The 25,113-nt window shown below is 38.5% G+C and overlaps 1 protein-coding gene across 1 annotated transcript in view; it reads right to left on the reverse strand.

Moving 5' to 3' along the window:
* XRN2 (5'-3' exoribonuclease 2) overlaps positions 1 to 25,113 on the reverse strand; it is a 50,438-nt gene that overhangs the window by 22,013 nt on the left and 3,312 nt on the right. Inside the window, 20 exon segments of the mRNA XM_010005103.1 lie at positions 629 to 712; positions 3,883 to 3,955; positions 4,483 to 4,572; positions 4,652 to 4,759; positions 8,043 to 8,178; positions 11,502 to 11,617; positions 12,894 to 13,025; positions 14,216 to 14,269; positions 15,086 to 15,193; positions 15,282 to 15,339; positions 15,429 to 15,562; positions 15,661 to 15,735; positions 16,137 to 16,294; positions 16,649 to 16,699; positions 16,801 to 16,873; positions 17,951 to 18,040; positions 18,120 to 18,178; positions 19,260 to 19,371; positions 20,181 to 20,292; positions 20,374 to 20,501. Of these exon segments, the coding sequence (XP_010003405.1) occupies positions 629 to 712; positions 3,883 to 3,955; positions 4,483 to 4,572; positions 4,652 to 4,759; positions 8,043 to 8,178; positions 11,502 to 11,617; positions 12,894 to 13,025; positions 14,216 to 14,269; positions 15,086 to 15,193; positions 15,282 to 15,339; positions 15,429 to 15,562; positions 15,661 to 15,735; positions 16,137 to 16,294; positions 16,649 to 16,699; positions 16,801 to 16,873; positions 17,951 to 18,040; positions 18,120 to 18,178; positions 19,260 to 19,371; positions 20,181 to 20,292; positions 20,374 to 20,501 (1,951 nt within the window).

Genomic DNA, 25,113 nt, shown 5'->3' on the forward strand with positions numbered 1-25,113 from the left:
GAGTGCCTCTGCCCACAACAGGACATCTCTAGTGTCACTGCCACAAGAGCAGTGGCAGACAGTAAAACTAGGGGAATATTGTGCTCAATAGGAAGAATCTTGAATTCAGAATACAGTAATGCTGAAGACATAGATTGAAAAAACCCCTCTATCTCTCAAGCATCTTTGCCTTCAAGAACCCGCTATTATTTCTGTACAATGGAGAAAGTAACATGCACATTTATCTATTAAAGCTGAACAAGAAGCTTCACATCATAACTGGACACACCCAGCTGACTGGTCAGAATAGACAAACCAAACAAGTTTTACTGTCAACTCTAACCTTGGCAACAGGTTTAACCTTTTGACTGATGCATATTAACCTAGCAAGTACGTTGACAGCAGATACTGGTAGAAGCTTTTAATATGATTAAACAGCTATCTAGTTTTCAGGTCTACTTGAGTAAAAGAAAAGTCAAAGCTACAAGAACAAACCCATTGTGGATCACTCTACCTACCAGCACCATCCATGGAGAAGAGGTTACAGCCTGCCTTAACTCAATCCAACCAAACATCTGTTACACCTTGCTCATTTTAGAGTGAAACACAGTAGTAAAAACAAATTGTAACAAAGTATCACAACTCTTACTTTCTTCAGGAGTGAGGTCAGGGTAGACTTCTTCCAGGGCAGCTCTAAGACGTCGCTCATCAACAAATGGCAGTAATGCAACACCTAGTAAAACCAATACACTACATTTTTCCATTTGTTGAAAAAACAACAACAAGCAAACAAAAAAACCTAACCCAAACCCAAACCCAACAAAAAAACACTAGCATGGAGAGCTCCAGTAGATTCTTTACCCAAGAAAGAACTCTTGCATTAGTCAAATAAAACTCCACATTTTCAGGAGGTTGTGATCCTGCAGGCTGTTTAAACTAATTCAGTGGTGTCCTGGTTTAAGCCAGGATGAAGCCAACTTTTCTTCTTTCTGATTTTTTTTTCCTTCAGTAAGCTTTCTTGTAACTAGCAACAGTGTGTTCTGCTAGGCTGATAAGACAGTGGAATGTTTTTCTAACTACTGAGGCTTCAAGGTCGCACCTTCACTCTGCCAGCTCAGACACTATGGGGAGGTCTGTGCCCTCCCCCGTAGGAGGGTGAGTTAGACAGACAGCAAAATTGGCCAGAGATATTCCATTCCATATATCTACGTAAGCTCAAAGGAAGGTCAGAGATCACAGAAGACAACTTCCTTCTTCTTCTTCCCTTCTCCTGTGTCCATGGCCGGCGTCCGAGGAGGACTCCGTTCATCCATCACCGTTGACCCTTAGGCTCGAGCTCTCCTGACCCCCATAACTCTCTGCTCTTTCTCCAGCAGCAGCTCCGGGATTCCTCAGGACTCTTCCCAGTTCAGGGAAGTGCTGTGGGAGTTGCTGGGGGTGGGGGGAGGCGAGAGGCTTTTGCCCATAACTGAATATATCTATATATAATTGTATATATTTTCTTGTATCATTCATTAGTGTTTTAATTAAAGCTGTGTAGTTTAGTTTTCAATCCAGCCAAGTCTCTCTCTTTTTCTCTCTCTCCTTCCCTACCTGGGGAGGGGGGATCGAGAGCATTGTTGTCAGACCTGAGTCAAACGGTGACAAACGGTAGTGCAGGTTGAAAAGGGAAGCTCATCTGCAAGTATCCCTCCCTCCACCTTCCTCCTCCCCAGTCCTGGGTAGGCACTGGGAAGTACTAATCTCTCCCCATACCTGCCTCATTTAGGAACAAGATGAGCTCAGTAAGACAGTCATTATTTGTCTCATTTGTTACAGACACTCCCCTGGCAGAACTCAATGCTACTTTATTCAAATTAATTTATGAAAAGACAACAATGGAAGAAATTACTCCAACTTCAGTGATGAGGTGAAACAGATATTATCCATCAGGGACTATTCATATCAGCTATTAATTTTACTCCAAGATAACATGGAAAGCCCTCTCCAGATCAAAATCCCTCACTAAGCAGCACATCTCTGAGCCTACTCAATATTGGATGAAGCTGAAGAACAGCCTTCCTTGGTATGCTCCAGTAAATGGACTTCCACAGACTCATTTCTTGATCTAAAACTTGGTCTGCCTGAAATATGTTTCAGAAGCACAATCTTTACATTAATTTATTAAAACAAATACTACTGCCTGGAAGCTGAAGGAATGGGGATAATCTAAAACTTTACTTGAAGTGCAATTACACTAAATAAACACTAAGTGTTAAATATTTCAGAAGTTTACCTTAATCAGAATTTTATTTAGCCTACTGTAAAATAACAAGGAGCAGACCTGTACAGCCTGCTGTTGCCAGCCTCACCAAATAGGAGATCTGCATTGTCATTGCTTATGAAGTGTGAGTACAATCTTCACACAAAGTGACTACTGCTTTATCAAAGACAGCACCAGACCTCAGCCATGTTCACATTTCAGCTGGAACATAACTACTTGTGAAGGGAAACCGTGATAAGCTTACCCTGGAAAACAAACATTTTATTTTCACCTTCACAACATGCTGGTGGAATGACAACAACATGGGAAGTGTTCATAACCCAGGAGATTGCAAAAAGGATTGATGTTGAGCTCTCAGAAGCATAATCACAACTCTAAAAGGAAGATCTTCAAACATTTCATTAAGAGGACAAGGTATACTAGATGCCTTTTAATGGAGGTGGCTGTACTTCCAGCTTGGAAAATATCTCATTTCACAATGGCCTCTTAAACATGAGAATTCTAGCTGTTGATCCAGAACAAAGAGTTTATAATGCAAGTAAGCATTAAATGGACAAAAAGGTTACAAGCTGCTGAAAGGATCTGAGAGCTACTTAAAATATCACTTCTTTAGACTGTAGATTTGATAACTGGATAGAAGGACTGAGGAAAGTTGCCACAACTACAACATGGGTAAGAAAGGTCTTCAAGTTACACAGGGAAAACCTGCTTTGCAATACTTCTCATAATTCCTAGGAATATTCTCTTTGATTTTGGAACACTGTCCCAGGAAACTTGTATGCCTAACTGGCTATTTCAAAACACAGGTGAGCTGCCCTGTGCAGCATCACAGAACCACTGATACCAGCTGAAACCTTTAGAGATCATTTAGTCCACCCTCTCTGCTCCAGCAAGGTTATGGGCTCCTTAGGTTGTCAAGGACCATGGCCAGCTGGGTTTGGCATATGTCCAAGAACAGAGACTCCACAACTTCTCTGGGCAATGCATTCCAGTGCCTGACCACCCTCAGAGTTACCATGTGCTTTCTTATGTTCAGGTGTTGCATTTCGTGCCCAAATGATTATTTATACCTATAAGTGAGATGCTACACTACTCACTGAATAGCGTAACCAGCCACAAAATTGGGCAGACCTTTAAAATTAATGTTCTCCATTAAAGAAAGAAGAAGCAGCATTAAATACTGCAGCTGTTCTTTCATTCTTTGTGTACATCCAAATATTTCTGTATTCTCCTAAGCACTTTTTTCAAGGTACTAATGAGCCATTGATTGAACAGAAAAAGATCCATTAATTAAATGCAAAGGAGATGAAGAACAATTGCACAGTAAGGCTGATAAAAATAGAAAAATGATTAATCTAGTTCAGGACAAATTAACAAATCTAAAATGACTGCTGGAATTACTAATAATCATTGCCAATCCTAAATCAGTTACTGAACTATAATTTGTTCTTCATAATAACTTCTTTTCAAAAATATACCTGCTGTAAAATACTTCTCCCTCACACTAAGTAACACAAGTTACTCCTGTGACTTGGTACGTGATTATCTCACTAAGATCATTTCCCATTTTCTTATTTTCACATAAGATTCTTAAGACTAAGGTCAGTATATTCTAGCTCAAAAAACCCCTGAAATTTCACCTTGCCAAGCGTATTTCTTCCCATTTAAATCAATAGCAAAATCTTCAGGGTAGAAGTCAATTATGCTTGATTCCTGTCGTTGAGAAAAAAAATAAAATCATTAAAGCCAATTATGAAACAGACTGAGAAGGCCATGTAGCACTACTGTACTTTGCAGAGGGCAATCAAACACAAACATAAGGAGGATGCAAGGAACTTTGACCACCAGCAACATCTTTTTAACAAATGCCATTTAAACATGAAGCATGTTCAGGCTCTTTCATCACTTAAGAGTACCAAAACAAGAAATTGAGCAGGACAGAAGAATTCCAGATAACTCGGGTTAAGGCATCTGCTCCCCAGTAAAGTTATGCAAGGTTTCTATTGGCAAGTAAACAACCTTACTAAAGTGTAAGAGAGCTGGGAAGCAATTTTTCTCACTGAAACATCTGAATACGAAATATCACTTTAAAGCATTATTGAATAATCTCTGCAATCTACCAAAAATGTTCCCTCCTGGTCTCCATTATTTTTCTGGCTGAACTAAGCAGCAGAAAGTCATGCTCACACAACTGCAAGACAACATAACCTTACAGAGAGGAATACAACAAGGATTCTTACCGGATCTGTCATGAGCTTCCTCCACGTTGGTGGCAGAAAATTTCCACTTGCAGCTGGAAATACTCCCATAAGTTGCTCTAGAGGCTTAAACTATTGAAATGAAACAGGCAGATGTAGGACACTTCTAATGGGCTGTTAAATCATGAATAACTAAATAAAGGTGCCCTACCGGTTTTGAGCCCTTCTCAAAATCTGAAGGCATGTCTGCAATACCCTCGAAGTCGGAAGCAAATGGAGCGTAGTGAAAAGGGTAGTACCAGTTCCAGGATGCGCAGCCCTAGGAGAAAGAAACAAGATCAGACCAATAAGAAAAAAGAAATATTAACATAATGTAGTCCTGTCACTAAAGATGACACAGTTTAGCCCAGCATTAACCAGGAGAAAGAAGAGTCCCTGTGATTAGAAAGGAAAGAGCTTTTGTCTCTAGAGGTACACTGGACTTCAGGTGGGGACTTAACTGCTCATAGCCAGAGCAGAGCAAGAGAGGTCCCTAGACACTAAGAGGAGACCTCGGCACCACTGACTTCTTTGCCAACATACTCTGGCTAGAGGCTAGGTTTGACACACCAGAATGACACAAAAGACCTTCCAGCAGAATCTTAACCTTAGCTTCAGGGCACTAGAATGTCCCTCATGCCTTTTTCATCTCCCCTGAGAAAAAACACATGAGTATGTGCAAAAAGTCCAGTAAAATCAAGCACAAAAATTTATTGCAAAGAGTAGGAAACTACAATCTGTTCACAGAGCTAACCGGTCCCTGGAATTTCTACCTTCTCCATAGCTCCATAAGCAGCAGAAAGGTGCCAGTCCAAGAGCCCTCTTAGAGCTCGCAGTGGGAACAGCAGTAATACTCGTCTGGCACTTTGCACTATTGTTTTCCAAGGCAAAATCCCACTGCTAACTTGGGATATAGGCAGCTAGAGAATCCTGCTATGATCCCTTCTACAAGGTGTGAGTGAATATAGTGAACAATATTTGCTGCAGCTTGGAAGGTATTCTGGTTTGAACTGTTACTCTTCTATTCAGTACAAGCACTAACACACACTTTGAGTAACATTTTGCTTTTCCCCTCTTCTGTCTTGAACACTGAGAAATATAAAGTGCATTCACTTGAAAGAGGCAAAATAATGCTCAAAAAGGAGAAAATAAACTCAAAACACATTAGAACACAATGCACTTTTAAAGGAAACATGCCTCTAGAAGGTCTAAGTCAAGTTTCCACCTCCTCAGCTATTTTTCTTAGCAGTACCACTTGAAACAAAAGCCTACTATTTTGACTTCCAATTCTGAATAAGTAAATGTCAATGAGGCTCCTCTCCAGCAATATTTTTGGTATAAAATTACAGAGACTATAGTTATTAGATACAATTCTTCAGATGGTTTCAGTATGTTTCAGAAACCAGGTGGATGGATCTCTTTCTTTTATTTCCCTTTTTTTCCCCTTCTCCAAACAGGTATCCCCACAAGTGGAACATGCTCTGCATTATTAGCTTTTTATTAGAATAGAAAAACATGTAAGGTATTTTGCCAGAAGTTTTATGGACAATAAGGAGTACTTATTGGAAGCAATTAATGTGGTAAAAACCAAAAACCCTCAAACAAACCTATTTTGAGATTACTCCAGTCAAATATATTCCTAATCTAACTTCCACATGGACAGAAAGTGATCTGACTGCTGCTCCATACCAACACAACTGCCTGCCCATGTACAGTAGATGACAGTATCTTGCCCACATAGAGCTCTGTGAGGCAGTACAAAAAGCAGCACTTGTAAGTATTTAATTGCTACACTATTTAAAGTCTGCAATGTAATTTATGTACTGTCTAAGGAGCGACTTGACTTCTTTTTCAGTAATCTGAACGCCAAGCAAAACAGCAAAAACAAAGCCCTAAGCATTTGTGTACTTTTGTCAAGTTTTCCTTTGGAAGATTTCTAAGCCAGCAAGTATTTTCTGTACAGTCACTGTTCCTTGAGGCCTTACCGGCAGTCCTCAATTTTCTTGAGCGCACTACGGTCCTGCCTGAAGTCTGAAGCTGCTGTCAACCTCACAAATTCATCTTCTTTGCAAATGTAATAATCTATCCCTTCTATATGCATTAGTCACTTCAGGCAGAACATCTACACCCTCGGAAGGACTAGAAGTTACCCACATACATCTCAAGAAACACATTGGTTTTACAGCCTAAAGCAGTGGGTGTTGCACAGGGGCTTGCCCATATTGTTTGAAGTTTAGCATATGCCTGTCTTCCAGCTCCTACACATGTAAAGCCACAAATCTCCTAACAGTGTAGATGCAAATGCAGCCCTGAGTTGAACAGTTACTGAAGAAAACAATGGCAGCTGCACAAGGCCATGGCAGATGATCACAAAGCAACAAATGCATACCTCTTTAAATAAAACAAACTTAATTTTATAATCTTCAAGCCCTTCAGTTTCCCTTAAGATCCAGACCACTTTTATAGTGGTTCCAGCCAGCAGACACCGACAGTGAATCTGAAGATTCATTTACACACTTTGGAGACACATGGGTACATACAGAGTTCTAGGAATGTATCTTGCCACTGTTCACAGGAACATGGCTTTCCTCCAGCACACCTTAAATGTGTGCAGGATGACAGGAATTTCCACCTATAAAGGTGTTGTGGTGACGTTTGTCCTTTGCAAAAGGAGCTACTCAAGGATGTGGAGAGTTTAGCTCTGCGGCAGATCAACTTCAACAGACTTGCAACTTCCCACTCTGTGATTTCCATCCATTACAACATGCAAGTTGAAGCCCAAACACAGCTAATTAATACAGTGGAAGGGAACACATTCCTTGTAGTTCCAAGCAGGGAACAAAAGATTACATGTTAAAATAAACTACTTTTAAGACTGCCTGGGTTTTTTGCAGGCACACAAGGTATATGCCTCGCCTGCACTTGGTGCTGGACAGGTATGATCCAGCCATAGTCCAACCATGCAGTTCTATCAACATGGCACTGTGTGTGAGCCACAAAGCCCTGCTGAGGCAGATAAACTCCATCATATCCTGCTCCCAGGCCACGCACAAAATGTAACTTATTTTGTCTTCAGGGCACGAATCCAGCTATTAACCAGCAGTGCAACAAGCCCCAATATGTCTAACTAATCTCTTGCCAATCTGACATCTCAATTATCAAAAGATTTACATCAGATACAGATTACTTCAATCACAATACACTTCATAGAACATCATTACAATCTACGGAGGAGACTGACAACTCTGATCCTTTCAAATTCTTACTAGCATTTCACAGGCTTGGTCCTTTGTTCACTCATTTAGTCATCTGCAATTTCACTCTGCATGGGTATGTATTGCAAAGGAAAAATATGCATCAATCCCTAATAAAATAGCAAACTGCATTCAAATTTGAAAGTCAAAAAGAAGGGGCACCCACTTATTTTATATTTTCAAAAAAAGCACTGCTTTTCAAACATGAGCAGTGGATAAGTATTATTTCTTGAAGAGAAATAGGGTGCAGACTGGAAACTGAGCGAAGAAAAAGAAAACTGAAGTTTCAGAGAATAAATTTTTAAGTACCTGATAATAATATCTGAGCACCCAGCAAAGCCCTTCCACATAGGACTGTACAACTTTACGACGGAATTTCTCATCAGATGCATCGACATCAAATTTGTTTTTATAGTAGCGCTGTTTCCAACCAGTTTCCCATAACCTGCATAACAAGCACAAAACGATGTAACAAGCACATCAGTGTATTCACATTTATGTATCTGAATTCAAATATAAGCCCAAGTCACTTGCCACCTCAATTTTCATTGTCACACAGTTTAAATGAAGGCATAAACCCTGATATTCAACAGCAAGAGAATAAAATGTCATGGTTGGCATCATAGAAAATCCAGATGAAATTCTGAAGCTACCATCCTGATAGACAAATCTTTCAAGTCCCTGTTAGGAGCAGGGTAGATTTTCAAATATATGCCTGCTTCTGTCAGGATTTTTCAGAATGGTGTTGTCCCTAGTGGGTAAATTCATCTTTCTTATCAGAAATCTACTACCAAAAAAGCCTTTTTAACTCTGTTCTCTGAATCTTCCAACCACTACAAAGAGGACAAACTCTTCCCATTCTTTATTGTGTTTAACCCAGCCTAGGTCAAAATATTTATTTTACTGGAATACCTTCTCACATCAAGTTCATACCTTTATTCATAACACCTCTCTCAAGATAAAAACTTACATAGTTTCCCTGCTACTCGAAATCTAAAATAAGCAAATAAATAACAAGCAGCAGCAGCTTGATGTATACATTCTATTGCTATTTGGATAAAGCTACAATTACCAGCAGAATTATCTGCAACTCAGGAATCCCATGCATGCTGACTCAGATCAAATGAGTTTGGTTTTACAAAGGGATTTTCAATCTTTCATGCCAGAGATGGATACTGAAGCCCAAAGCCCAATCTCTGACACCATTTATCCTTTCTTCACACAGCTCCCCCTTATGTCTGTCCACTGATGGGGCAGAGTAAAACAACTGCTGGCTCATCTTTGACAGACGAGCATCCAAGTCCCTCAGCCCTACCATATAATATTAAAAAAAAGTTAATTATGTGCGGTATTGTGCCACATTTCAAGAAAGAATATTCCATGCAGATTACCAGTAAGTACAGACTGTAGGCTCCCTGAAACATTGAGAAGGCAATGGTGGTCATGGGCAGCAACAGGAATCCCTGCCTACCAGCTCCAGACCTCTTCCTCCTTGGCATTTTACCCTCTCTCTACAGCTGTGGTGCCCAGTCATTCAATAGTGACATGGCAATTCCCAGAGAACAAATGTGCCACAAGCTAGCAGCTAGTATTATGCACATAAAACTTCAAGTGTTTAGTCCTAACAGACACAATGTAATCTTGGGGGAAATTCCAATTCAATTCAGAAACTGCCATCTAAAAAGTAATAGAAAGATTAAGCTCTAGTTAATATTTGGTTCAATGACATCATGCTTGAGAACTGGCCTCCCCCACCTCTCTGGGTTGTTTTAATGGGTTTTCTGGTTTGTTTTGGGGTTTTTGTTGTTGTTTTAGGTTTTTGGTTTGACTTCTTTTAATTTAAACTTATTATTCATGACAGTGCACGCACTTTACACATGTGAATCTCGACGTTCACATGAATTTTGGTATTTCAGCGAACTAGAGTAAAGCAAATTACAAATCTGATAATCCCTTAATAATGATTTTTTTTTAAATAGGATTTTATTCTTAGCAATTCAAAACTTGGCATTGACTATCACATCTGAAAACCATCATGCAAGATCCCTTTCTACAAAGGTCAGGACCACTTTAAATTACATACACAATCTGAAGCACTCAACTCAAACTTGCACTTGTCAGAACAGAGCAATAAACGTAGCATATGAATCCTTTAAGAGAGAGAGCAAAGATCAATTTATGCCTGTTTACACAAAGCATATCCTTCTGGTTTTGCAAAAAGGAGCTTCCCTTGCTTCAAGTTGATTGTCCAGTACAAGATACTTCTGAAAATCTGACCAGAACAAGTTCAAAGAGGATACAAAATGACAATGAGGTGCGAAAACTAAGAGATGCTTTCAAGAGTTGAAGAAAGCCAGGTTAGCAAGGACAGAGCTACTTGTGCTAGAGTCTTGAAGGACAGAGTCAAGAACACCTGCAGTTTATGAGCACCTGACCCTAGAAGCTCCCAGCAGCTAGACACTTGCATACATTTCAAAAACATTTTCTGTAAGATAACAAAAAACAATCTGCTAGCTGACTAGAACTGTTTTTTTTCTAGATATAAAGTAATTCTAAATACAAAATAAGTTTTTGCAAACAATTTATTTGTATCTAGCACATTTATGCAGATGTTCTTACTTACGAGAAGCATAAAAATTGTTTTCCATTCAGAAAAGGATCTGAATAAATATTGTGAGCTACAAAGGAGCTTAAATAACTGCAGAGAAATTAAGCATACCTTTTTGCTTGACAATAACAACCCTGTCAAAACTACTGCTGCTTGTAAGTCACCACAGTTCAATCACACTAGTTGCTATAAAGCTGTTGAAGCTTCTTTTAGAACCTCTGCTATATTTCATATGGAAAGCAACATTAAAACTTATCCTGATTTTAGATAAAAATTCTGCTTGCTTGATTAAAAATTTACAAAACCCTCAGATCTGCACTTACAGAAAAGAAAGTAAGAGTGAAGAGTCAGAATATCTGATATTGGAAGATCTGCTGGGCCAGATGTCACAAACAGGTCATACCAACATTGCTGGACACTAGTGATCAGTACAGTCCAGCACATCACAACAAAGCAACCCTTATTATTTTCCCATGTCCATCTACATCCCCTGATTCTACAGAAATCAAAAAACTACTGGTTGTGTTTATCAGGGCAGGACCTTTAGCAAAAAAAATTTAAGGACCTTCACCCTCAACTCAAAGGGCAACAGTTTGATTTAAACCTTCGATAAATGCAGGCTCACTGGTAATTCACTGTCAGTTAACTCTCATAAAACCCCTATCCTTTCATCACCTAGGGATCAGCCATCCTAAGATATCCTAAGGAAGTCAGCATAGACAAAACATAGCTTGCTACAAATCAAAGGAGGAGAAAAACATATTGCAATAATCAAGGTAAATAATGTGGCACACAAATGTAACTGAATTTTATGGGTTAAATAGTTAAAAATTGAACTGCAAAACAGCAGCATTCAGCTCACATAATCAAAGCTGAACAGTGAACGTCTTGCCAATCTAGTGCTTGGTCTCAAAGGGAGCACAGGCTTGGAGGATGAAAACCTGCATGCATACTAATCTAGATACTTAGATTTAACAGCTATAGCTTACACATCTCATTGGAATTTACTGAATATTCTAACCCTCCACATTAATTACCGGTGGATAAAAAGATCACAGAAAAGCATCTGAAGGCACTGCTGCTCTAAGCTAAATGGCAATAATTAGACTGCATCTATTTCAGCAATTTGCTAACAAAAGTGCTACAAAAAATGGCTTCACCTGATATTATCCTCTGGCTCAGGTTCACTGTCACTATCTTCAGCTTTTCGCTTAATTCCTCCTGCCAGGGATGGGCTGCCATCAGAGTTGATGCTGGTATTTGGAGATGAAGTTGTCTAGGGTCAGAATTATTACAGATAAATAGAGGGTGCAAAAGGATTTATTAGGCATTTTGAATTCAAGTTAAAATTAACAGCTTTGTGACGATAATCCGCATTATTTACAGTTACCAAAAAACCTAACACAAAACTATATAACCCTTAAACTATTAAGTCAAGTAGCAAAAGGAGAACACATCTTTGCATTAAAAGGAAGGCATTGATATACAAAGGCAAAATGTTAATTGTATTTAAGAAAATAAAGCAATAAAATATATTTTATACACTGATAAAACATGCCATTTTTTATAAATTACAATTTTGAAACATATTTGCTTTCTTTAGTCCTACAGCTAATGTTACAACTTCATTTTACAGCAATAGTGAAAAATCTGTATGTAGACTACCATGAAAATGCCACTTGTAATTCAAAACTGGCAGAAATACTCTTCACAACTCGCTTCAACTCCTTTCAAATTCATCTATTTTAGTATTACAGAGTTGAAGAAAAACTCTTCCCATTCCATATAGGAACTGATTAGCTTAACCCATGTGTAAATGTTTCAAGATTAAAAAGGAAGAATAGCAGAAAGTCCACTTTGAAAAAGCATATTGTATTTATTTAGACTTAGGAGACAACAAGTCTCTTTATGATGAAAAGGATCATTTACTTGTTCACTGTTGGGATGGAGATTTATACCCAGCAAGAAAATATTTTTTGTAATGGTTATTTGAAATAATTGATAAAGTCTTCTAACAGAGCACTCAACTTATTTCCAGTTTCCCCCTCACTTTCCAAAAACTTTGCCTAAGTTTCTCCTCTTCCCAGTGAAAAGCAATCCTTTGGAAAGTAAAAGCAGGTGACAAGCACGTAGCTATGCAAATCACATATTTCCAAAATAGGAACCTATGTCTGCTTGTGTATACCACCTACAAAAGGAGTATTAAAAGACCTCCAGCTCAGATATTCAAGGAAGCTCCTAAATCCATACTCACAGAAAGTTTGACCCCACAAGTGCCAAACAAGACATCTGACTCAGATACTTTCACTTCGTATTTCCCCTCCCAGAACTATTTAACAAGCAGCATTATACCAAACATTAAAATAAAGAACACAATCTTACTCAAGAAGTCTCTCAAAAATTGGTTATTAAAAGCCACTTCCTGGAAAACAGAATTACTTGGTGTCTGCTTTTCAAGAAAGCTTGATGGGGTAGAGAAAAAGGTGTCCAGAATAACACAAGATATGATTATTCTCCCTTCTATGTGCAAATACCTTTGAACATCTACTTACAGAATTCTGCCTGTCGTGCATTCTCATCTCAAAGGCTGCTTGTCTAGGGTTACTGATTGCCTGAGGACTAGATCGATTTCCCAGAGCTTGAGGGGAAAACTGTCCACCAGGAATAAAAGAAGGATGATCCCTCTAAAAGATAAATATATTTAAGTATACTGAAAAAGCAGTGTAATCTTCTCATAAGTGTGGTAGTGCTCTCACAATTTTTAGATTAACGTGTTATATAAAACAAGCATAATTTACTCACTGTTTAGCTTAAACTACTTACATTTAACAAACATGATACTTACAGGTGAGACTCTTATGTTCCTATAATTTATTAAGCTCTTAAGAAAAAACAAAACCCAAAGCCTGTGTTTTGTGCCCATATTCTTTCTACGTGGGCTGAAAGGCAGTTTTGTAGGCAGGTGAGACTTCACCTAACTTACTGGGAAGAATGTCTAGGAAGAACGTATTCTTTGTGAGCAAAGTGAATAACCTCTTTCACTCTAATAGGAATAACCAGAAAATATAAACACAAATAAACAAGATCTAGAGCATACTCAGAGTAGAGATATCATATGTCCTGAGAGTTTTGGAAGCTACACTTACCTGAGTGTCCTAACCAAGAACAAAGCTATGTTGACATGAACATACAAGAGTTCACTTTTAAAATATCAGAGTATTTTGTGAATAGAAGAAAACTCAGCATTGTTACAGTAACAGTCTTTAAGACTTCAGCTTATATGAGTCAGAAAGTGCAAACACATTCCAACAAGAGCTAATACTTTTCTTTTACATTTGAGAGACACTGGGCAACACTGGCTTGCTTGCAGGCAGAACATGAGATGATCACAGTTTGGGATAAGCCTTTGTTGGTCTTTCGGAAACTTGCCTCTAATATGGAAATTCGATTGTATCAATCTGGTGTATGTATTCCAACCTAAACTCTTACACTCAACTCCACTGTCCTCGGCAATATGATTGCAGAGCAGACTTGTGTCAATGTGTGGGAGAGCAATTCCTGTCCAGTGACCATGCTGAAGCATCACTAAATCATCATGGAATTGCAGGTGTGTAGATTTGACGGAACACAAAATACAGGTATCATCCAGCACATCCACCACTCTCCCTTCTCTCCTTTCCCTTGTAAGACATCTTTAACAGGCAATTCCTTCTTTCAAAGCTCTAGACTAAAAACAGCCATGAAAACCTCTTTATAACAGTTTACACACAGGCCAGAAAATACCATGATTACAACTGCAGTTTCTACCAACACATCTGCTGAAAGATATACTACACATTCTAATTTGTGATATTTTTTGCATTCTAAAAGAAACTCACTTACCTTCATTCTTTTTTTTTTTTTCTTTTTGTCGCCTTTTAAAGTTATCCTAAGTAGAAAATGAAGAGAAATAAAGTCAGCCAAGCAAACAGATTTCTTGGAAAAATATTTCATTGTAATGCTCTACTGACCAGAAGGTTATAAGGTCATTAAAAAGACATAGGTCAATTCTTGTGCCTATAAATCCAAAGGAAACATGATAGAATTTCCTGCCCTACCCTGAAAAGCTGTGGGAGAAAAGAGTAGCTGCGCATTCCATGTCCCACAGACAAAGTCCCCAAAAATTACCACAATTTCAGTAATGGCTTATACCATCTCCTAAGTGAGGTGTAAAGTGAGGAGCAAAGGTGACAGCAGTATTAAAAGACAAGTTCCATGCCTGTACTACAACAGCTGTCAAAAAAAAAAAAGCAGAAGAGAGTTTTAAGTCCTATAAACAGAGGGGAAAAAAAAAAGAGGCTCAAGGAAAGGTACTTCTTAACCTTGGGCCACAGAAACTGAAAACTTGAACATCAATTTGCCATTTCCACTTCAAGAGAGATGCAAACTGGGGAACTTATAAACAAAATATTTTATCAGCATTGGCACACCATTTTTTGACTGGAAAGTAAATACAATTCTGCTCTTCCATTCACAAGTTTTATCCCTTGTACTCAAGTAATACGGAATACATCTGCAAAAAAACTGCACAAACTGCAAAGGTGGACTGAAAGAACAACAATTTATGGACACATTACCTCAATTTTTGTATTGACTATTGAAATATTTGATTTTTTTTCCTTATTCTGATAAAGGAGCATCACAGTCTTAGCAGTAATGCACAAGATTAAAAATAAACTCCAAGAATGTAATAAAAAGAAATTACATCATCATCTTTTCTCTTTTTGAAAATACTATCTTCAACTTCTCCAACAGCTAACATGATCATCTGCACCCGCTGTAGGTTGACAAAACCACTTTCTGTGAGGTACCCCTGCAAATTAGAAAAACATAGTTTAAAAACAAGCCTATTTTGGTAGCAAAGAGTCAGATATTTTTAAAGAGAAAGCAAAAAAAATTACCCCAGTTTTGTGCACCACATTTTTATATATGTTAACCAAGCGATCAATTGCTCCTTCCCTAAAAACAAACAAATACAAGCATGAGATTAGAATTCCAAATCACAGAAGGTGTATTTGCGGGAAAAGAAAACATATATTCTCATCTACCTGATCTCCAGAGATGGCAGATGAGGAAGGAAGTCATTTCCCACAAAGAAACACATAAAGACCCAGTCATCAACACTTCTTTCAAAATCAAAGGTGAAAGGCAAACTGGCCATAGTGAGTTCTCTTTCCAAGTACTGCAACACACAAAAGGAAACGCATGTTACAAAACGCTCTGTACAGAGTTTAAAATTATTATTTACCTAAAGCAGATATAGTAACTGTTTCAACATACCTCCCGCAAAACGCATAATCGGATGAAGATGAATTCCTGTTCAGCCACAGGAAGACTGTCTGCAAACTGATCATGCTAAAATAAAATGGAAGAGTTGCATTACATCCAAGGTCATCTTAAAGTTTCTCCAGCTCAATTTTAAAGGCTTACTTTGGGAGGAGTTAAGAGATGTATCAGCACAGTTTTACAAGTTCTTATCCATACTTTGCTCATGTGTTAAGTTACTGATCATCATCTCTCAGCAGTGAGAAATCAACAAAAAACCACCACCAGTGAGGATGATTTGGCATAATATGTTAATGCTACAAAGTAGAGTTTTTTACTTATTAATATAAGAAGAAAGCTAGATAATTCCAAAAATATAATCTGCAATATGTTTCAGTCAAAACAAACAGCAAGAACAATCTAAGGATCTCATTGAAGCACAGATTGACTTATAGATAAAAAGGAATTTCCAGAAATAGCAAAAATCTTACCTTGCCTTGTTTTTCTCTGGGCAAACCTTGACAATCCTTAACCTCATGGCCCATCTGGTTACAAAGACTACATGGCTTGGGTTTATTTGGTTTAAACTCTTCCCTAATTATAGTGAAGTTTGGTTCATGCGTAGCTAACCCAAGCATAATCAGATCAGCTACCAATCAAAAGAGAAGAATAAAATATGATGAAAGATAAACACTATTAAGCTTTTTTATTTTAAAAAAAATAAGTTTAACAGCCAAGTACATTTTACCTCAAGAAAGTGTGCACACACAGATATGCTTACCCCCAGACTACCCTCATGGTACCACTAAGTGAAAGCTGGCCCTTCAACTATGGACAGTGCTACACATCTTTCCCCATTTATTACACAGAGCTTCCAAAAACTAACAAATACACTGGATTATTTACACAAACACAGCCAAAGCCTAGAAACTACAGCCCAATTCAATCACAAAACAGCACAAGAAAGTTGAGTAGGAGATATTGCTAGCAAAAGAGAACTCACCATCAGCCCCACACAGACAATGATGAGTGTTTGGGTCATGGTTTGGTTGAGCTATACAAAAGAAAATTACATTTAGTCAACCAACATAATGTAAAACAAATTATTACTGACTATAATTTACAACAAAATGTTCACACTCGTTTTAATTTTACCTCTTTGTCTTCTAATGTAATCCATGATTTTGTGTTCGCCTTCACCAGGAGCACTAGCATCAGACAAAATAACCTGCAAAAGATTTAAATGATGTAAGTAATTTATGCCACCACAGTAAAAAAAATAAACTCATGTAGTTCAGATACTGAACACTGAATGTGAATTATGAATTCTTAAAATTCTAATTTGTAGTTTTATCTAAAATATTATGATTCAAAATGAAATTATTTAGAAGTTTGGAAACAAGCAGATCTTCATTCTTCTCTACTAATTCTAGGATGAGGCTGTCATACCAATTCAAATACCACTGAAATTACCACATCATTAACTAACATAGTCGAAGTTTCCTCATAAATCAAAATACGCACTAGAGAACTAACAGATAAAGCTGACGTGCCTTCTTCCCTTTAGATCTCCTCAACTCGGAGGTGCACTGATAAATTATAACATTATACACTTCCTTACACGGATGTCCAGACGAGCATTAGCATCTGTAAAACTCATGTCTGATGGAGGGAATTAAGGAGAGTCAACTGCCCTCTAATTAGACCACTCTAACAGTCAACTTGTGGAAAATAAAACAGCTGCATCTGAGAAGATTGACTGTTCTGCCCTCTTGCACAGAGCAAACACAGGGTTTTCAGAACAAAAGTCACTGGGGGAAGAGTGGTTAAGGAAAAGGAGGAATTTCCAAGTCCAGAAAGGCACAAAAGCTCATATGTAGTATTTTCATTGCTTGCCATCTATTGTCATCCATCATTAGAATAACAGAGAAAATGCAGCCTGAGGCAGCAAATGAGTTAAGAAATAGTGAAAAGAATATATTCCATGTATCTTGACACTTTCCTCCCAAAAGAAGAAAAAGTATTCTTATAACCCTGTCTCCCATTATATCCAATTGTACCTGCTACTATCCAATCTTTCGTTGCTCTTAAATGAAATCAAAACAAATGGTGCTGATAGGTTGTATTATGAGGATGAAATGTATCTCCACAGTCCCAGGCAGAATGTGCAAGTCGGCCTATTATTAATAACAGCACAGTGCCAGATGATGAGACAAATCTGGTAAATTTATACCCTTCAATCATATCCCAGCCCAGCCTAACAGATCACCTTAATTTTCCCAGAGTATGTCACTGTGCAACTTACTGTCAAATTTTTCCACCCTGGGTCACTGTTCAAACGATCAGCAATGTAATAGCGGAGACATTTAGCAAGATTGTCCATAAACTCAGTTCCCTAAAAAGGGATGGAAGAAAATAAATTAAACCTTCATTCAGGCACTGGCAATTGCTGGTTAAAGTGCAAGATGACTTACTGGGGTAATACAGTTACTGTCAAATCTCTCCTTCACTTCTTCTGGAGGAAGAATGCCACCTAGAGCAATAGAAATATTTAACAGAAGTATAAAATATGGAACATTAAAAGCATTTTTGCATGATAAAAACCCAGATGGCTTCCCCAATAACAATTAACGCTTATCAAAAATTAGTTTAAAAAGTCACAAAAAATCTAAAACAGCTCTTACCATTGTATTATCTCCATCTTTAAATAAAGTGTTAGTACATTTGTAACATTGTTACTTCAGAAAAGTGATTTCACAACCTATTCTGTCAAAAGGCTGCGAAAGAAATCTCAAAGAAACTAAGCTTGCTAAATGAAATAAAACATTAGGAAAGAATTATTTTCTTACATATTCTTCCCTATGTTTCCATTATCTATTCACTTGGGCTCACAGTGCTACACCAACTCCACTCATCTCTGAGCTTCATAACGGATCTTCATAGTCTAGAAATGCTACAGGAAGAAATGTTAAAAAAAGTCTTTGTCCTCCCTTTTTAACCTCTAACCAGGTCACACAATGGCCCTTTCACTTGGGCTCCAGCACTCATTCCTCCTACAGTCACCTGAGTGAACTGCTCCAGTCCAGGCAGGGTGCTCCAGCTACATACACTCCTTTAACTCAAGACATGTCACTGCCACCTTTTGAAAGTTGCACTGACTTCAGAGTTTCCAGTGTCAAGTAACTACCCTTGCTTGCAGTCCATTATTCCTGTGCAGTAGTATTTTCATGTGATCTCTGCTTTTAAGCCTCAACTCTCCTTCCATCAAGCCTGACAGATTTGTACTTCCTTCCAGAAGAGTTTTGTTTAGTCTCCCACTACTACATTTCTTACTGCTCTTCTGCTCAGTTTTTTTCTAAAGGAATTAAAGAGTACTCAACACAAATCCATTTCAGGCAGGAGGCAGAAGAAATAAAAGGCGACATTTTGTTATCTTAGCTCTTAACCTTGGAAATCACAGATTCATCCTTCTGTAGGCTTGCTATCCCCTCCTTCTCCTACTCTTGCACAAATATCCACTGCACAAGACAGCCCTTTTCTAACCCTTACTGAAGCATTCAAACTAAACAAGGTGACCTTCACTTGAAAAACTTCAGGTATGGCCACAGTTCTACCTTTTGCCAGAATTTCTTGTCTTATTTTTAGCTTCTCTTCAGCAGCTTCCATGCCCTCCTTTGATGCTCTGAATCTTCTGGACCGCTGTTGATTCATTTTTGCACGTGGAGCCTAAAAAAGGTAACATAACACTTGGTTTAGTTGTTGCATCTGGACAGTTGTTTCCTTTCTGGACAAGTCTTTTGAAATTGGCCAGTCTGGGACTATATAACCATTTAACAAGACATCAGTGTAAACTGTAACTGAAACAGGGATTTCTCCCTCCCTCACATCATCACTAGCTCTCACATGGTAGCTGGACATGTTTCTGAAGAGGTCTCAAGCTCCTCCATGAGGCAAGTCAGCAGCATTCACACCCCACCTCAGAAAGATGTAGCCCTTAAGTATTCAAAGATTCCCTTGCAAAATAAATTAAACTGACTGTGATGTGTATCTGAGAAGCATTATTTATTACATACCCTTTCTTCAACAAGAAACTCCTACAATTGAATTCATAACTCATTTGACAATAGTGTGAACACCATGTGAAATATTCTGCAGCACAATTAAGTCACTGCCCATTTAAAGTTCACCTGCTTAAACAGTTTTCTGGTCTTTCCCAGTTTTTGGCATGAATTATTACTAAAGTCACAGAACATTAGAAGTAGCTTCAGAGTGTTAACTGTATTAGGGAAGTTTCCTGCTTTTCAGAAACAAAGTTCAGACTACAGCAGACTACATTAGCCAGCTCATATAAGCCCCATAGACAAGAAAACTCATTAATACTTTAACTAGTCTCACCAACATTAAATTAACTGTATATTTTACCTGTAGTTTTTCATTTTAGAAAGCTATTTCTCAAAGAATCTTATGAAAGCAGATGGCATCTCCCCTGATTTTACAACCAAACATTACTAGGAACTAAACACATCAGTACTTACTACTCCATCTATAGCCATGTAAAGAAGCCGCCTTGGTCGAACAATGTTGAAGATCCTGTCAATATACTCAAAAATTGCAACCATCATTTCATCTTCATTTTTGGGTGCTGGCCTAAAACACAGAGCATTCAGTTTAACACCGAAAACACTACAGATAAATCCTATTCCTAAAGAGATTAAAAAACTGCCTTACTTGTCTTCTGGATGTGTACATGGGTGAATGATACCATTCATATCCAAATACAGGTTATCAAACTCCACCTCATTGGGGTTTGGTTTGCTTGTATCAATTGGAACCTTCACACCATTGCACTCTTTGGCCTGTGAATGCATCAAAACAAGTATTTCAGTACTTGATCAGAGAAGTATCACAAATAACCAACAGAGGTATTAACGTACAGACTCATAAAAGTCGGGAACCAAAATAGCAATAAACTACCCATACAATTACCTGAAGATGCATGCTTACACTCTTAAAATAGCAGGTTTTTTAAAAAGACATTTATAAACTAGCAGAACTAGAACGTATCCTGATGAGTTACAGCTGAGTAACCTTTGAAAGCCACATCACCAGACAAATGTATAAACCACTGAACTGAACAACAGCTGCATCAGTGATGGAAGAGACATGAGCTGATTAAGACATGCCCCTCCCTGGAGGTATTTTATGGCCAGGTTAGGTGAGGCCTTGTACAGCCTGGCCTAGTGTGAGGTGTCCCTGCTCATAGCAGGGAGGTTGGAACCTGATGGTCTCTAAGGTCCCTTCCAACCTTAACCATTTTATCATTCTGTGAAATTATTTTCTAAAAAATTATGCCTGGAAAGGGCTATAAAATACTGCAAAGTTGGAATGAAGTGTACTGGCAAATAGTTTGGCACGAAGTTATATTAAGAAAACCTAATGTCATGTTATTGCTTAAAGGCTACTGTCACAGGATTGGACGAGACAAGAGTGCAAAATTTGACAGTGCTGGATCTCTAGTTCACATAGAACTTACCAGTAAGTGATGAACCAACACCAAGCTCTTCCTCTGAACTTCCATCTGCAGGCTTGCTGCCCACTACTCATTAGATGAGTTTGCCACATCTCTAGTACAGAGCTCAAGCTATCAGATTCAAATTACAGATCCTACTAACAACTTGCTTACCATTTTCCTGAGAGAAGCGGCAGCAGAACCAGCTGAACTTATCCCAGTCTTAAAAGGCAAAAATTCAAACCTCTAAAGCAAAATAAGTCTTTATTCAGGATTTAAGTTTTTCCTAGTTATAGGTGTATGGAACTCTTCAGGGCAGTTTTGTTAAGACATTTCTAAATAACTGAACACTAAGTCCCTCTATGTCACTTCTTTAAAACAGGTGAAATTTCTGCTAGTTTATATCTGTCTTGCACTATTCATCCAAACCAGTCAAATCCTGACAGGTAAAATCTTGACCACTGTTTGCTTCCTTTACTGAACTTCCTGGAACAGACACAAAAAAAGCATACAGCTTTAGCAGAAACTACCAGGTGCAAACCCTGTATTGTAGCCTGTAGTTCTATTAAAGTTACTCTGGGCAACCAAGAGCTCCAATTTTAACAGAAGAGTATTCAGTCTGGTTTACATTAGATAATAGGAGGAGAGGCTTGTCTTGTGTTCTGCTTGATCTCTCATCAAACCTCTTGCCAGAACTAACTGACTCAGAAGATATCAAAGGCGTACAACTATATGATATGGAAAGTAAAATTGTCCTCAACACTGATCTTATTTTCAGTCTTGAAGGTAAAGCAAAATAAGTATGATCTCTTTTAGATGGCTTTGAAAGCCATTCAGTTTTCATCTGCATACTGCTATATCAGCAACTTCACCATTACATCCTCATAAACCTATCAGATTTTTAAAGTAACAGCCTTATAAAAGGTTTAAGTATCTGGAAGTGATATCTCTTGTGATATAACTAAACTGTTCACTTTTAGTCTACAGCCTCTTTTGAAACTAGATCTTCAAATATGATACTTTAGTTGCAGCTTTATTAATTCATACAAATTTGATTAAGAATATTCTCTCCTGGATTTTGTATTATCTTCAAGATCTCCCTCTTATTCTTCCTGCTCAGCTTAAGAAGAAGATTAATCAGATTTAAGAAAAAGAAATAATCTAGCAAGGTAAGAGAACAAGGATCAACTTTTTAGTATTTCAAAGACACAAGCTACTGGAAGATACAAAATTTCTCATTAGAGAGATTTATAAGCAATCCTAAAATACACACAGAGCTGATCACATAGTGAGAGAAGTTTAAATTCATCTACAGTAAGACAAACTACAGCTTCTGACTGCTGTCCTAGTCTGCCTTCATATTTATGTTCAGATTTAAATATTAAAAAATATAATGAATATGATTTATCCATGTACTGTCCTTACTGTAACTGCAACGTGCTCTTAAATTGGCACAAAGCAACACGGATGAGGACATCAGGATGTGATACCTCAGTTATTTTATATGTCATATTTTTCCTTTTCTTTCAATAAAGACCATAAGGTATTACAAGCTCAATTATTAAAAACACCAAAAGGACACACGATCACAAACTCCATAAAATCAGGACTGTTAAGTATTTTAGCTAAACACTACAGCTGTTTTAATTAAAGATTACTCTAAATGTTTACAAATGTGATTAGAAAGATGGGTTTTCTGCTCTTATAGAAGACTGTACTTAATTGTTATGGATTTTAGATACATTTGGTGCTTAAATTGCAACTGCTTTTAAATAGGCAGATCTGAAAGCATTATCCATAAACAGCTGGACCAGCTTGTAAGACAAAAATCTAAAACAGCCACTTAGAGGAAAGACAAAACTGTGAAGAGTCTACTTAACACTATCAAAATGCTGTTTGCACCCTTTTGATGAGAATACTGGTTCAACATGTCCCAACTAAACCTCACCTCCTGGGCTCTTTGCAGTTACTGAGCCCCGAGGCTATACTGCCAGCATAGTCATAAATGTGACAGATAACCTAGAGCTGCTGGCTCCACAGCCCCACCCTGCTGCTGCAATGGATGGCCGGTGAGATAAGCCAACCTTGGACATCTTGAGGAAAAGGGGGACTTGGTGAATGATCCACAGCCCCAGCTGGGAGAAAGCCGACACCATGTCAACACCCATATGCTCCACAGTTGTAGCTGACAGACATGTTGCTCTCTGGTTCCCCCCAATACCCTTGCCATCCACTTTCCCCTGGCAGACACAATCATGACAGTGTCCTCGAGAGCCATCTGAACTGAGGGTTACCCAGATCCTCAGAACAGACAACAGAGACACAAAAAAGAGTTTGGTAAAACGACCAGAACAATTGCTGGGAGCTGCCAACAGCTTATTCCAAAGTGAGCACCCATATGAGTGGCTAAAAAGCTATCCTTGCTTTTTCTAGGATAGCCCCCCAGGCAGACAAATCCTGAAATCTTACTTATCCACCAGAGTAAAAAATCTACTTCTTGCAGTTACAGGTAAAATAAACTTCATACTGTCATGCTGAGAGAGGCTGACTGAAACCACTACAGTAATAAAAGCAAAAGAGTAACTCACAGTTTTAACTGTGCAACATTTGATCAATCCAAACCTGTGAATCTGTTTCACAACCTGAATTTTAACCAAGAACTGAATGCTCAACTGCCTGTCTCTCATATACACTGAAGTCTGGCTGAAGGCAAGCCATCAAAAAACCCCCTATGTCAATACATAACTCAATCGCTTTACTCTCTCTTTTCCCTTATCTTCTCTACCTTGCCTGCACATTTCTATCTCCTTCACAATACAGTGTTTCCTACAGACCTCCACGCTGGTGCAAGGGACAGGATAAATATAAGCCATCTGCTGAAGGCAGTGACCAGGCACCTTAAAGCAATCGACAAACCCTATCTACCACAAGCTGTCGGTTAGTGAGACCACCTGTGGAGTCCAGCAGCTAGGCTGGGACTAAGTCTTCACCAAATAGCACCTTCTATTGCTATGAAGAGCCAGATTTTAGAGGATGTCTTTAAAAAAATCAGCTCTCTGTTTGAGCAAATGTTTCTCCTATGCCAGTAAATACCAGCAATGAGACAAAAAAAGCGGAAGCTCTTCAAGCTTAAAGAGTAAAACTACAGACTTATTTGAAGTCTCAGATGCAAGCAGGACATCCTGTGTTGGTGGACAGACAAAAAGAAAATAAACCAGAGTAAAGTGTGAAACTGCAGAAAGACTAATGCATGAAAAGACACGACTAACAAAAATAGTACGACCTGAAAATGATACAACTGAAAAGTACTCAAACACTATGAAAATGAGAGCCCAAGGGAAGTGTGTGACGTACACTCATGTATCCTTTTAATCTGACAACAAACCGTGCAGCTACTAAGGGCAGCCTGATTCCTTCTCAACATCTCACTCTGCCCTCACGCTGCTGCTGGCACCAGCTTTCCTGAGCCCACAAAACGAGCACGGAACTCGCAAACAGGGTCGTCTCATGGAGCCAGGTAAGTTTCCAGACCGACAAGTAAATATTTTTAATCACTTACACTCGCATTTTCTTACTCTTCTCGAAACAGGCAACTTTACTTCCATTTTCAACAAGTCCTAAAGCTTGCTGCACCTTTTAACTTACCAAAAAAGTTGCTGAAAAGCAGGGATATGAAGAAGATCCGCAAAAAAACCCAACAGAACAAGAAAGGGCAGGAAGTATTTCCGTTACGACTCCCTGCTCACCACAAGTTTCGCTAAACACTTTCGTAACACCTGCTCTTCTTACCTGAAGCAACACAAAGGCAGAAGCCACCAGGCCGGGAAGGCCTCGCCTTTCAAGGAGCTGGCCAAGGACCAGGAAATCACGGGAGAAACCCGCACCCTCTGCCCCAAAGCTCCTCTTCCCCGAAAACCGAGCAGGCGCGGGAACTTCTCCCCAACACCAGCCGCTCTCAC

Source organism: Chaetura pelagica, unplaced genomic scaffold, assembly GCF_000747805.2.
Source record: "Chaetura pelagica isolate M959 unplaced genomic scaffold, ChaPel_1.0 scaffold171, whole genome shotgun sequence".
NCBI lineage: Eukaryota > Metazoa > Chordata > Aves > Apodiformes > Apodidae > Chaetura > Chaetura pelagica.